The sequence below is a fragment of the Manis javanica genome, chromosome 14, assembly GCF_040802235.1.
Source record: "Manis javanica isolate MJ-LG chromosome 14, MJ_LKY, whole genome shotgun sequence".
NCBI classification, from domain to species: domain Eukaryota; kingdom Metazoa; phylum Chordata; class Mammalia; order Pholidota; family Manidae; genus Manis; species Manis javanica.
In genome coordinates, this window is record NC_133169.1 from 9,491,423 (window position 1) to 9,504,017 (window position 12,595).

Sequence of the window (12,595 nt, forward strand, 5' to 3'; positions counted from 1 at the left end):
GAACTGCTGTTATAGAAGATGCTGTGGCTGTTCCCTAGGAGGCTGGTTAGAATAGGACAGAGGAACAGAAGGGAGCCCTCCCCCAGCGGTGTCAAGCCCCCAGGCCCAGTCTTGCCTTACTCTCTCCCAGAGCCTCCGACGTGCACTCATTGACCTACAGTTGGGTGTGCCATTACCCAGCCCCATGGCCAAGACATGGAAGGACACTGAACTCACAGTTTACACACGCGCACACACACACGATACAAAGGAGCAGGGGACCCAGCATCAAGGGCCCTCGTGAGCTGCCCTCCTTCAGCTTCAGGACTTTAAAGGCAAAACCTGAGGAGGAGAGTCGTCTCAGAGGCCTGGCCAGCCCCTCGCAGCCGTCAGCCCTCCCGACCCTCCCACAGGCTGTGCGCCCCCTGGACGCTGGCACAGCAGAAGCAGACACGCCCCCAGGACTGCAGCCTGCCAAAGCCCCTCCACATTTGCCTTCACTGTCGGACCAAGGGACAAATCCTTCCAGCCCCAACTTCTCTCCCTCCTAAACCTAGATGCTAGGTGCTGGCCTCAGAGCTCGTAGTCCAGCCAGGTGTCAGAACTAATACACAAGTCACTGGTGACCAAGTATGGGAAGGAAGGGATAATGGGAGAAGCCGAGGTGGCTGAAGCTCAGCAGCCAGCTGCCGAGAGGCTGAGTGGCTGTCCGGGCAGGCAGAGGCAGAGAGGCCCGGGAGAGCCACTGAGCCTCGCTGAGAAGGGAGTTCAGGGCAGAGGAGCTCGTCAAAGCAACCGAGGGAAGGAGGGGCTGGGACCAGGTCAAATGGGCCCAGAGGGGAAGAAGGGACACTTCTCTGGAAGCTCCTGTCGAGTGGGCATAGCTCCCCAGAAGCCCGCCTGGACCCTCTAGGCACTGTCCGCTGGTTATCTCAGGGGAGGTGAGGACCCAGGGCCCCCACAGCGGCTGGTGCACCTGGTTCCCAATGGACGGCGTCTGCAGCAGTGTTACCAGGATTCATGCCAAGTGCTTGCCCTGCGCTATATAGATGCAGAGAGACTCAGTGCCCTCTCCAAAGTAACTGCCCAACTCCATACATTTTCTTAAGCTGAAATGTGTATATTCTTTGCCTCTTCTGCAAACCAAACACCTGGGCAACAGTGAGAAGCAGACAGGGTGGGGGCAGCACGTGCTCCATCCCTCTACCGGACCCACTCCTCTCCCACTCTGCTTGCACGTGTCAGTTACTAACCCTAAGTCTTTCCCTTCTGCCTCTGAGACCAAAGGTTGCTGCAAACCTCAGCGTTCTCTAGGGAACACAGGGAGAGAATGACTCCGGCCCAGCAAGCAAGAACTATTCCCAGCAGGACCACAAAGCCGTTTAGCCGTTTCTGGACAAGTAACAAACAAGACTCAGAGTCTAAATGTTCTGGAACAGTTTTCAGACAACCTCAAGGAAAAAAGAACAGCAATAGGATTTGTTAATGATCTGAGATCTCCCCCAGGGAGTCAGCCCACTTGTGGAGAGGCTTCTGCAGCCCAGAGCCCCTGGGAAGGAGGGAGGGGCGGGCTAGGTGGAGGGGGCCAAGGCCTCCTCCTCCCTTGGCTCGGCCTTACTGATGGGGTCCCTTGGCAGCATCAGCTCCTGGATCGTGGCATACGCAGGACATCGTGGGAAGAAGCAGTTTTTCTGAAGGAGGAAACGGAAGGCTGACAGCTGACAGAGGAAGGAAGATTAGTCCTCTGGGAGAAAAGGATTTCCTGGGATAGGTGGGTTAGGGCCTGGGGGTCCTGGAGGAAAAGCAGGGTCTGACTGCTGGTCTTGTAGAGAGAGAAACAGAGGGCATGTGATAAAGGAGACAGGAAGACAAGACTGCTTTGGAAATGGGGAGACCCAGAAGCTGCCTGTGGGCACTCACCTCCAGGGACAGCCACAGCAGCCCCACGGGGCCCTTGGACGTGCTGTTGGCTTGGGTAAACTGTGCCTGGTACTGCACTGCAGCCAGGAAGCCGTCCAGCCCCACCTCTGTGATCTGGTTTCCTGGTGGAAGGAGTGGCCCAGGGGCCTCTTACCACCGGCCCAGTTCAGCAACCCTCTCTGCCTGGCCAACCCACCCCGGGTCCTGAGCCCAGGCCCCACTCCTGCCCTGGCCCTACACCCCAGCTCCCCTCCACGTCCCTGCTGCCTCCTCTGCTGCCCCCCCAGCCTCTGTATTCTCCCACCCCCATTTCTCCCTTGAACTCCCTCTTTACTCTCATTGCCCGACTCAGGGCCTGGCTTCCCCTTGCCCCAAAGCCCCATTATGAAGTACATCTGGGGGAGCCCCAGGCCCTGCTCTGTGGAGCGGGAGGTGGGGGCCCTCATGGCCGCGTGCAGCCCAGGTAGCCTTGTGGTGGGTGGGCAGGGGTCCTGGCAAACATACGGAGGAGGTTGAGGTGCAAGAGGACTTTGTTCCCCGGCATGAAAACTTTCCCGTCCCGGTGCTCCACCGGCTCCAGGAGCGGACTGACCGTCTCCGTGGTCTCAGCTACCAGCTGCTAAAGCAGAATAAATTGCGGCAGAGGAGAGGGGAGCTGGTGAGCAGGCCTTTCATTCTTCATCCAGCATACATATTTTGAGGGCTGGCAATAGTCCAAGTTCTGTTCTAGGTGCTGGGATGCAAAGATAAATGGGCCCGTACCCTGGAGAAGCAACTTGGGGGAAGCCACAGAGGTAGCTCCGTGTGGTGTGACGGCTGGCAGAGCTAAGTCCAGAGTACCTCAGAGGGCCCAGGGGAGGGACACCGAGCCCAGTCTCTGGAGCCAGGAGGAGGTGGCCTGAGCTGGAGCTCAAGTGGTATGTGGTCATTATCAGAGGGAGGCGAGGGGAAAGGTACTCCAGGCAGAGAAAACTGCAAAGGTGCAAAGGCACGCTGCATTTTACTAGGTATACTGCTATCAGCTAGAGCAACGGGGCAGGGAGCGGAGGGAGAGGACTGAAGGCGGGACGAGAAGGCACTGCCATAGTCTGGGCACATGAGCCCGGGTCAGGACAAGCAGGCAGCGACAAAGAAAGCTGGGAAGGAAAAGCAGCTCGGCCCCTTTCTCCACGTGTAAGATCTCGCCTTGGGTGCCAGAGAAGCCTCCTAAAAAGGCAGCAGGATGTTCCCTGCCTGGGTCGGGGATGAGGGGTGAGGGCGGTGGGGTTCTCCTGATGGAGGACACAGAATATAAGGGCAGAAATAGGCCCTGGGCAGCTGTCCACCAACAGCTGGAGAAGCAGGGAGGGGTGGGAGCTATGGAGTCAGTTTCCAAAGCAAACCAGTTAAAAGGGAAAAGGGAGCTCCACGGGCAAAGGAGAAAGGGCCTCAGGAGCCCTACACAGGAGCCGCGTGCAGGGTGCGAGCGGTTACCTGACTGTAGAAACACCCTGCCTTCCTGGGGGGCCGCTGAGACCGGCAGAGAATGTCCCCTATTCCCTGCACAGCCCTACAAGCAGAGGCTGGAGGCGGTGATGGTGAACCAGTGGCCTTTGGGGAAGCAGATTGTGTTGAGGGAGCAGATCTAGAGTGTGGGCTTCTAATAAGCGGGGAAAGGTGGAAGGGGGCCTCTTCAAGCTGGAAGGGGAGAGCGAGCGCGGAGCTCTACTGCCCCCCAGGCTGTGGTTGGGTGAGGGGACCTAAGCGTGGTCAGGGCAGAGCAGACCAGGATGAAGTGACAGCAACAGAGCAGGGCTGAGGCCACACTCCCGGAGGGGTCTGGGGGAGGGCTCCTGGGGGGGCACACCCCCCACCCCACTTCTCCCGGCCTACCTCTGACTCCAGGAGGGTGCTGCGCTTCTCTCTGACCCCAGTCTTGGGCCCTTTGCCCTTGGTTGGTTTCTGCTCGGGGATGGTGACCTCTGGAGCGGGAGGGGAGCCAGCGTGCACAGTGCAGACCTCTGATAGCACCCAGGCTCCCCAGAGGAAATGGGCTCCACGATATTCGGGGTGGGATGCAACAGAAACAGAGCTGAAGGGGGCCCCCAGCTAGATGGGTGGGCTCCTTTCTGAGGGCAAGGCCATGGGGGACCAGTCCAGGGAAACAAGGTGTGGAGTCGGGGGGTCAGGACACGGGGCCGGACAGCGCTTTCAGGGGACGTAAGGCCCAGAGACGCATGACGGAAGGCTAGCTCATGCAGGCGCACGGAAGCCGAGAGGAGGCCGGCACCCTGCCCAGTGGGCTCCGTTCCCCTGCACCAAGACGGGGCCACAGGGGGCGCTAGTACTTACTCCCCTTGCTTGCTTTGAAGTCGTCTTTTTTAAGGGTTCCTTGTGCAGACAGCTGCCCAGAGCCTGACTTCTCCTCTTTCTTCACCACTTCCTGTGGAGGAGGGAAGGAGAGAGGTGGAGGCCCTTCTTCCCGGGGGACAGGGAGCAGGTGCGGGAAGGGGCCAGATTAGGACCGGGGCCTGAGGAGGGCCTTCAAAGGCCTCCTTCCCTTCACTGCCACCTGTGCCCCGGAGAGCTGCTCACTGTCCCTCCAGGGCCCCCGGCGCACCTACCCCCGGCTTCTCCTTTTTCTTGCCCAGGCCCTTAGCGGCCTTCACCACCTGCGTCTTGTCAGTCTTGTCCACCAAGGAAACACTGCTGAGCCCCCCTGTCTGGCTCTTCTCCCGGTCTGATTTGGAGTCCCCGAGCCGAGAGGTAGAAGGCTGTGCTCGCGAATGGGAGGGGATGAGGAGGAAGCCAGCACCGCTTCCCCTGTGAGGCGTAAGCGGAGGCCTCACCCCTGCGTGACAGTGCACTGGCAGCAATGCTAAAATAATCTGTTTGGGACTGCTCTCGGGTTGGGGGTGCTGTTGGGGAGAAATGGCAGAGGGACCTGGGCATGAGCTGGGGTGGGGGGGTGGGGACTCAGATTCTCACACTGGGGAAACTGTAGCAGCTGACTTAGAGAACCAAGTGACCAGCAGTGCTCCAAGTGCATGACATGAATGACCTCCTCTGGTCCTCTCAACAATACTAGGAGGCAGGTCCAGTTGTCCCCAGTTTGCAGATGAGGACACTGAGGCCAGAGAGGCTGAGTAACATGCCAAGGTCACAAGCTGTCGGGTGGAGGGGCCGGATTTCAAGTATGGACAGTGGAAATCTAGTCCTTTTTCTTAACCAATACTCTACTGCCCGTGGAGGGGTTCTGCGGATAGAGCCAAACGTTTGGGAGATCTGTGCAGGGGTCGGAAAGAAAGCCGGTGAGGACAAAGGAAGAGAGGACGGACTAGGAGGAGGCCAGCTTCGGAAAAGCAGCCGACCTTGGGCGTGGCTCCTCACCGATCGCGAGCGCTCCGGCGTCCCCTTCTCCAGCAGGAGGCGCCGGCGCTCCACCACCTCGGTATGCGTCAACTCGAAGGGGCGCAGCACCTGCGGCGAGGCAACACCTCGCGATCGGAAGCCCCGAGCCGGCGTCGCTCACCGGCCCCGCCCGGTCGGCACACCCACCTCGGCCAGCTTCAGGGCGCCCTTGTCCTGGATGCGGTTGTGCGCCAGGGACAGCCAGAGCAGGGAGCGGTTCAGCCGGAGGCCCTGCAGGAAGGGGTGCGTGAGCCGGCGGCGCCCGGCGGCCAGGCCGTGGGCCTCCGCCCCGCGCACGTACGTCCGCGATGTAGCCGGCGCCCTCGTCCCCGATGTGGTTGAAGCCCAGGTTGAGCGAGACCAGGGTGCGGTTGCAGCTGTGCAGTGTGGACAGAGCCTGGCCCAGGAGCTGCGCCCCGCGGTCGTCAATGTTGTTGTTACGCAGAGACAAGTGCGCGATCCTGGGCAGCGGGAGGGAGAAGGACGGTCCACTGAGAACACGGGGTCCGGGCGTTGGGCAGAACCTTGGAGAGCAGAGCATGGGGGTGGGAGGAGGGCCATCCGGTCTGAGCCTGGGAGGGCAGGAGTTGAAGGTCCTTGGGGAAGGTGCTGGAGGGACAAGAAAGTGGGGACTAGGAATGGGGGACAGGCCCAGGGAAGGGGGCCGAGGTAAAGGGGTCTCACGTGCTCTCCGGTGCCATGAGCTTGTGATAGGACTGCTCCGGCAGCGGGTTCCCCTCCAGAGACACCTTCCTGAGGGTGGGGGAGATCTGAGAACCGGAGGCACCACTGAGGCAAGGGAAGGGTGAGGGTAGGGGGTGACAGAGAGGAAGTGTGGGTCTCCCCCCACCAGTATAGGAAATTACATGTGACAGTTCTGCAGACTAAAGCCCAGAAGTGTGGCCACGTGAAGGGGTCACTCCCAGCGTTAGTGACCTGCAGTAACACGGCCTCTAAGATGATCCCCACTTCCTGTATGTGGGCCCTTGTGTAATGCTCTCCCCTTGAGTGTGGCTGGGCCACCTGATTCACTTCTGATCAGTGAAATATGGCTAAGGGGACAGCCATCACTTCCAAGCTGAGGTTACAAAAACACTGGCTTCCCCCTTGCTGCTCGCAGGCACTCTCAGATCACCAGCTGCCACGGGTAAGGGCACCCAGACGCCTTCGGGGGGACTCCCTTGTGGAGGCACCACAGCCCATCAAGGCCATGTGAGTGAGCATGGAAGCAGATGCCCCAGCGCCAGTGGAGATGGCTGCAGCCCCGGGCAGCAGCTTTAATGCCACCTCACCAGGACCCTGAGCCAGAAGCACCCAGCAAACCTGCACCCAGACTTACCCATGGAAACAGAGAGGTCATTTGTTACACTGTAGGTAACTAACACATGACCCTGCCCCAAGGCAACTCCTGTCAATAGCGCTGAGAGAATGGAGGTCCTTTTCCAAGTAACAACAAAAATCCCACTAGCGGCTAGGAATTTCTCTATTGAAAAAATGTGTCCCGTGATTTATCATTGCTCCATCTTTCAATCTGGCTAATCTTTCATCTAAACTTGATTACTTTCTACTTCAAATATTTTTATTATGTTGCTCTGACTTACTTTTACATATGAAGATGAATTCTACAGTTATGTTGGCTAAATTGTGTCTAATTTCCACTAGGGAATAAAATATGTGTTTTGTGGTGGTCTATACAAAGAGCGCTGGGGACCCCCAGCTGAAGAAGACACAATCTCTGTCCTCAAGAAGTACCCATCGCATCCACAGGAGGAGGGTGGCCAAGCCCGGACGTAGCCCCGAGAGTGAGCGCCCTGGAGCGGAAGCCAGGGCCGCTGTAGGAGCGCTTTAGACCGCAAGCCACATCTCTACTTCACACCTTGCTTCTGCTTCCTCCTCTACAGGAATGCCCTTTCCCAGTGTCCTGCCTGGCCCCCTCCTGTTCCTCCCTGAGACTCAGCACCACCTCCTCCAGGCAGCCTCCCATGTCTCCCTGCCCCACACCCATGAGATGGGGTGGCGTCCTTCTCTGCCCTCAACTCCCTCCCCCACCATTCTTCCACCACCACAGTCCCCCCCGCTGCCCTGTGGTCTGTTCCTACACCCTCTCCCTCCCTCACCGGACTTCCAGTTCCTGGGCACCGGCAAATCCTGGGGCAAAACCTCCAGGGAGAGGGCAGAGGTGGTGGGACTTGGAGAAGAGAGGGATGCCCCAGAGGTCAGGCACTTTAGGCATGGGTGTAAGCAGAAAAGGAGGGCAGGCTTCTTGTCAGAGAGGAGCTTCAAAACCCAGCACACCTGCGCCCTGTTTCCACAGGGATGCCAGCCCCCGCCCAGGCAGCTGGGATTTGCCACTCCCCTCCCCAAAGTGCTGCCCTCTGACCACCCACCCAGCCAGGCTCCCCAGACCCTGGGGGCCTCCCCTTTGCCTCTTCCCCCCGCTGACCTGAGCGAGGATGAGCAGAGCGGCAGGAGGGCGATGAAGGTGGTCAGGGTCTTATCCGTCAGCCCCACCTTCCACAAGCTGGAGTTGGTGGGAAGAGCAGAAACACGGCCGGAGCTCACCGCCTCCCCCGCGCTCCAGCCACACGCTTCCTCATCCCCCACCCCCCATCTTTCCACGTCCCCAGGGTCTCCTGCCCCTTCGGGTCTCAGTCCCAAGCCACCAAGAGCCCCGTCCCCCACCCCGCCCCACGGCCCCTCACTTGATAGCCTGCAGCTGGCTCAGCGGGGGCAGACATTTAGAGAAGATACCCAGCATCCGCTCCTCCACCCTCCAACCTGTGGAAGGAAGAGGTGGGGGGGGGGGCGCCTCAGGCCCTGGGGCGCAGCGGGACGGCGGGGAGAGGGGCGCGCGGGGGAGGCTCACCGCGGATGTAGATCTCCTTCACCGACTTTTCGTCGGACTCCAGCTCCACCCGGATGGTGGGCCGGAAGAACACGTATTTGCTCTCCAGGCTGTTAAGGCTGCAGGACGCCGACAGCCGCTGATCGTCTGGAAGGCAGAGGTGCCAGGAGACAGGGTGAGGAGGGAAGGGACAGGGCACCGCCTTCCGGTGCTGAAGTGTCCGGTAAGTGTGGGAGGCGCTAGCCTGCGGACGCTGCTTCTTGCGCCGCTCCAGCGTGGGCCGGGGTTTGGAAGGGAAGAAGGGAGACCGCCCCACTCCCCGCCTGCCCTGCGCCCCCGCGACTCGGCTCACCGTGCCTTCGGGGCTGTGGACGGACGAGGTGACCCCCGGCCCGCACCCCAGGGCCTCCACTGTCACTCACCTACGGTGAGTTTTTCCGAGATTGAGGCGGAGGGGACGAAGGTCGGATGTGGGCGAGGCCGGGTGACAACTTTTGGGAAGTCCTTGTATCCCGACCGCGTGCAGAGCTCGGCGAAGTCGGTGTCCAGGAGCCCGGTGCACTGGTACTCCTCTACGGGGCGGGGGAGAGGGACGGGCGGCGCCGAGCCGCGAGCTGTAGCGCCGTGCGGCCACCGGGGGGCAGCAGAGGCCGCAGGACGCCGCCCTCGCCGGCGCCCAGCACCGCGTTCCCGCGCCCACCCGCAGCCTCCGCGGAGGCAGGGACCCTTCTCCCGGGCGGACATCCTTACAGCCATTTAAATTGTAAGATGCGTTGAAACAGTGGGAAATCAAGACCTGGAAGAAAGGAGACTACAGGGCGTGGAATGTGGACAACCGGGGCGCCGCTTTTAAGAGCTGGCTCCTCCACCCATCCCACGGGTGAAGCCCGCTTCTACTCCGACTCTCCCAGCCCGGGACGGAAGAGGAGGTCCCGGGGGAAGGAGGGAGGTCCGCCTCCCACTGGGTGTCCTCAGCCCAGCCTCCTCCCGTGACCCTTCCTTGATGAGACTGTTCACAGTCACACCGAGAGAGAAGCCCAGCCTGATGTGAGCGAAGGAAGGGACCCAGGAGTACCTCTCCACACGCACTCCACTCATGTACACCGAGGCCCAGCAGGCTTTTATTTATTTGGCAAGCGTTTATCCTGCACTTACCTCTGTGCCACACTGTTCTCAGTGCTTTAGAAATATTAACTCATCCAAGAGTTACATTAATTCATGCCCACCACATCCCATACTGACAGCATTGCTAAGCCGAGGTGTCTGAGTCCCCAGAGACCCCTGCTCTTTCTTGCTCCCCCGGGGGCATTCCAGGAAGAAGTGATTCCTGGAGATGGGAACGGGTGTCCCTGGTGAATGGGAGAAACTAGAGGTAGAAGGGCTGGCTTACTGCCAGCCTGCTCTGCCAAGGGCTGGGCAGCCTGGAGGCCCCACGGCAACATCAGCCCGGCCACAGGCAGCAGGTGCTGCCGGGCTGCGCCCCGGGGAACTCCTGCAGCTAACAGCAGGCAGCCTGGCCCAAGAGTGTGGAGGGGCTGTGCTCAGCATGGGGGTTCCTGGCAAAGGGGTGAGAGGCACATTCCCATGTGCCCAGCCATCAGGGGGACGCAGACCCACAGGAAACGTTAGCTGAATAGACGAGGCAGAGGAGAGGGGCACGGGGTGGCTGGGCTAACCCCCCCTATGGCCGAGTCCTGCACAAGGCCTGCTTTCCTGGCTGTTCCTTCTGCTGGGAGAGCCATCCACCCTTCCTTGCTTCACTCATACCACCTTTCTCTACAAGGGAGATTCTCAGACTTTAACATCTGTCTCTAGGAATGACCAGGAGAGCCTGTTAAACGTTTCCTGGGCCCCATCCGCAGAGGTTCTGATTCCATAGGCTGGGTGGAGTCCACGAATTTGCATTTCTAACAGGCTCACGGATGGCGCCAAAGCTTCTGGTCCCAGAACAGCTCTTGAGAACCCCTGCTCTAGAACAGCGCTGCCCAACAGAACTTAACGGGGTGCTGAAATGTTCTGTATACATGCTTCAGCTGGGAGTCGCCTAGTGGACAGTACAGCTCTAACGGGAGATTGCTCCCCTCCTCCTCCCCTCCCACACTCCTTCCTCGTGCTCACTAATGAGCTGGCCTCCTAGCTTCTGAAGAAGCAGAAGCCACCACGTGGGGTTTTCTCTAAATGTACAAACCTTCATACATCTGCTGGCACTCTGCCCACTGGAGCCCCACAGCTGCCATTGCCACAGCACGCAATGGCCCTCTAGACACCCCGCCCTCCGTGTTCTCCTGTCCACAGTTCCTGCGCAGCTGTCACTCCTATTCTCTCCTACCTCTCTGCAGAGGCTGCTCGGGCTTCCCTGCCAGTGCCTGTTCTTCAGAGATCTCTAAGGCTGGGTCCTGAACCCTCTCCTCTTCTCTGGTTACACTCCTCCCCTCCCGAAGGGAATCATTCCCAGGGCTTCAATACCCCTGAACATCAGCAGCTCCCAAAGTCACATCGCCAGCTTGACCTCTCCTCGGCGCTCCCGGCTCGTGTGTCCAGCTGCCCGACCGACATCTCTTACACGTTCATTGGGCTTTCCTGTCTCCGTGAACGTACCTCAGCCCGCCCGTTGCTCCACCCAGAAACCTAGGACTCATTCTTGCTACGTTCTTCCTCACTTTCTACCCCACCTAATACTTTACCAGTTCTTTCTGCATCCACCTCTGAAGTGTTTCTCAAGAAGCCTAATCCATTCTCCCTCACCACCCTGTTTCAACTCCACTATCCCTCACCTGGACTGTTGAAACGCCCCTGCCTCCATTTTCCTCCCCTTACATTCCATTTTCCATACAGCAGCCAGATATGTGTGTGTGCGTGGTGGGGTGGGGTGGGGGGGCGATATAACTGGGCTCCTGTCTGTTGGAGATTCTGTCCTCTCTGTCTTTCTCCGGCTCTCATAGCGCCCTCCCCCCAGCGACCAGCCCTGACCAGGACATGGCACCTGATCAAGATCTGACAATCAGAGCGTTTCCCCAAGTTGTTTTACCGCGAGACCAGGGACAGCAAGTTCCTGCCCCTCTTTGATAGCAAAGCTGGTGGATTTGAATCAAGAAGCTTCCAAAAAATCCCGTGTGGATGCTTAGTTTGGGCTGGGGTTAGTTCACTTGTACCATCAAGAGCCACACTCCTACTTCTACCCTTTCAATGGATTTCTTCTCCCAGAGAATGCAAATCCTGCTGGCGATCTGTGTCCATCTTATTCTCACTGTATCGGACCTGGCTATAGAGCAGACATCCAAAAAGGAACTTGAATAAATGAGTATAAAACTCAACTCAAAGTTACATCCCGGTAGTCCCCCTTTCCTCATCACTCCCTGGGCCTCCTCTCATATATATTTTATCACATCTTATTGTATTTGTCAGCATCCCAAACCAGAGGAGGTGGGGGGCTGTCTTTAAGATCAAGTTCAATTCAAACGTCTGCCCAGCTGAGTTTCAGGAACTGTGAGGGGAGTAATGATTCGTATTCCAGGATGGGGCAGGGAGCTTGGCACACAGTGGGTGCACATGTATGCTTGCTGAATGAACAAATGAATTTGCAGTTTACAAAATACTTTCTCACCATGAACCCCCCTGCTCCTCACCACAGTAAGCAGGGCGGGACTCACATCTCCATAGTACAGAGAAGAAACGTGGCTAAGGCCACAGGCCTTGAAAACATTCTTACCATGTGCCAGGTTACAGGATGTCTCCCATCACTTACTGAACTTCAGTAGGTTGCTACTACATAGCACTCTTTAGCACCAGAAACTCTATTTCCTGGCTCTGTCTTGCCGCCGGAGCTTGTTTCTGCACAGCCAGTACAGTGCCTGGCACAACCACCACGCCCCACGCAACCTGGCTTCCCAAATAAGGAGCAGCTGGCGGAGCGCACGGAGCTACAGCCTTGAGGCCTGGTCCCCCAACCCCGCCGCTAGCGTACCAAGGTTTTTGGGCTCCGCCTCGCCCACCGGCGTCAGGATGGGTGCCGTTTTCTCCTTGGTCGCACGATCGCCCTTCTTGGCTACTGTGCCAGACCACTTCTGGGTCCCGGGACGCGGGGCCCTGGGTGAGGCCCCTGGCGCGCTCGCCTCGCCCGACATGCTGGTGCCGATCCAGCGACTCTGTGGGTCCCGTCCTGGGGGTGGCCGAATCAGGGGTCTCTGTTCCGAGCCCGCCGCACCGCCCAGCCCGCAGTGGCGACGCCTCCGCGTCCCTCTCCACGGCAACCTCGCGAGGTGGGCGGGCCCGGGGGAAAGGGGCAACCGCAGAGCGCACGAGGGGCCGACAGGGGGCGCCGCTGCGTCAGCGCGGAGCAGGGGCGGGGCCAGGGCGAGACGCCCCGACGAGGTGGCGCGAGGTTGCATCCTCAGTCCCTGTGAAAGGGGGAGGGCCTGGGCGGGGGCGGAGAGGGGGCGGGCCAGGAGCCATCCAGTCACC

At 59.4% G+C, this 12,595-nt stretch overlaps 1 protein-coding gene across 11 annotated transcripts; it reads right to left on the reverse strand.

The window, feature by feature from the left end:
* Positions 1-6: 6 nt before the first annotated feature.
* Positions 7-12,386, reverse strand: LRRC71 (leucine rich repeat containing 71). 11 transcript variants are annotated; one of them, XR_012125211.1, is made up of 17 exons: positions 12,099-12,385; positions 8,557-8,706; positions 8,156-8,281; positions 7,992-8,067; positions 7,733-7,810; positions 5,974-6,078; positions 5,591-5,861; positions 5,437-5,520; positions 5,269-5,358; positions 4,503-4,652; positions 4,231-4,321; positions 3,772-3,860; positions 2,404-2,518; positions 1,900-2,021; positions 1,279-1,670; positions 956-1,020; positions 7-321 (listed from the first exon to the last, which is right to left on the reverse strand). XR_012125211.1 is itself a non-coding variant. In XM_073221937.1 (15 exons), the coding sequence occupies exons 1-15, from the start codon at positions 12,256-12,258 to the stop codon at positions 1,551-1,553; spliced, it is 1,824 nt and encodes a 607-aa protein (XP_073078038.1). In that variant the 5' UTR covers positions 12,259-12,386; the 3' UTR covers positions 98-1,550. The 11 variants fall into 11 exon arrangements, 9 of the variants coding, with proteins under 9 accessions (XP_073078038.1, XP_073078039.1, XP_073078040.1 ...); XR_012125210.1 differs by having other exon boundaries at positions 956-1,670; XM_073221937.1 differs by having other exon boundaries at positions 98-1,670; positions 2,404-2,515; positions 12,099-12,386.
* Positions 12,387-12,595: the final 209 nt, after the last annotated feature.

Coding starts and splice junctions, on each gene's coding strand:
- LRRC71 (XM_073221936.1), bottom strand. CDS start 12,258: ATGTCGGGCGAGGCGAGCGCGCCAGGGGCCTCACCCAGGGCCCCGCGT. Junction 7,811..7,991: donor AGCCAGCTGCAGGCTATCAA/GTGAGGGGCCGT, acceptor CACCAACTCCAG/CTTGTGGAAGGTGGGGCTGA. Junction 1,671..1,899: donor TGCTGTGGCTGTCCCTGGAG/GTGAGTGCCCAC, acceptor TTCCTCCTTCAG/AAAAACTGCTTCTTCCCACG.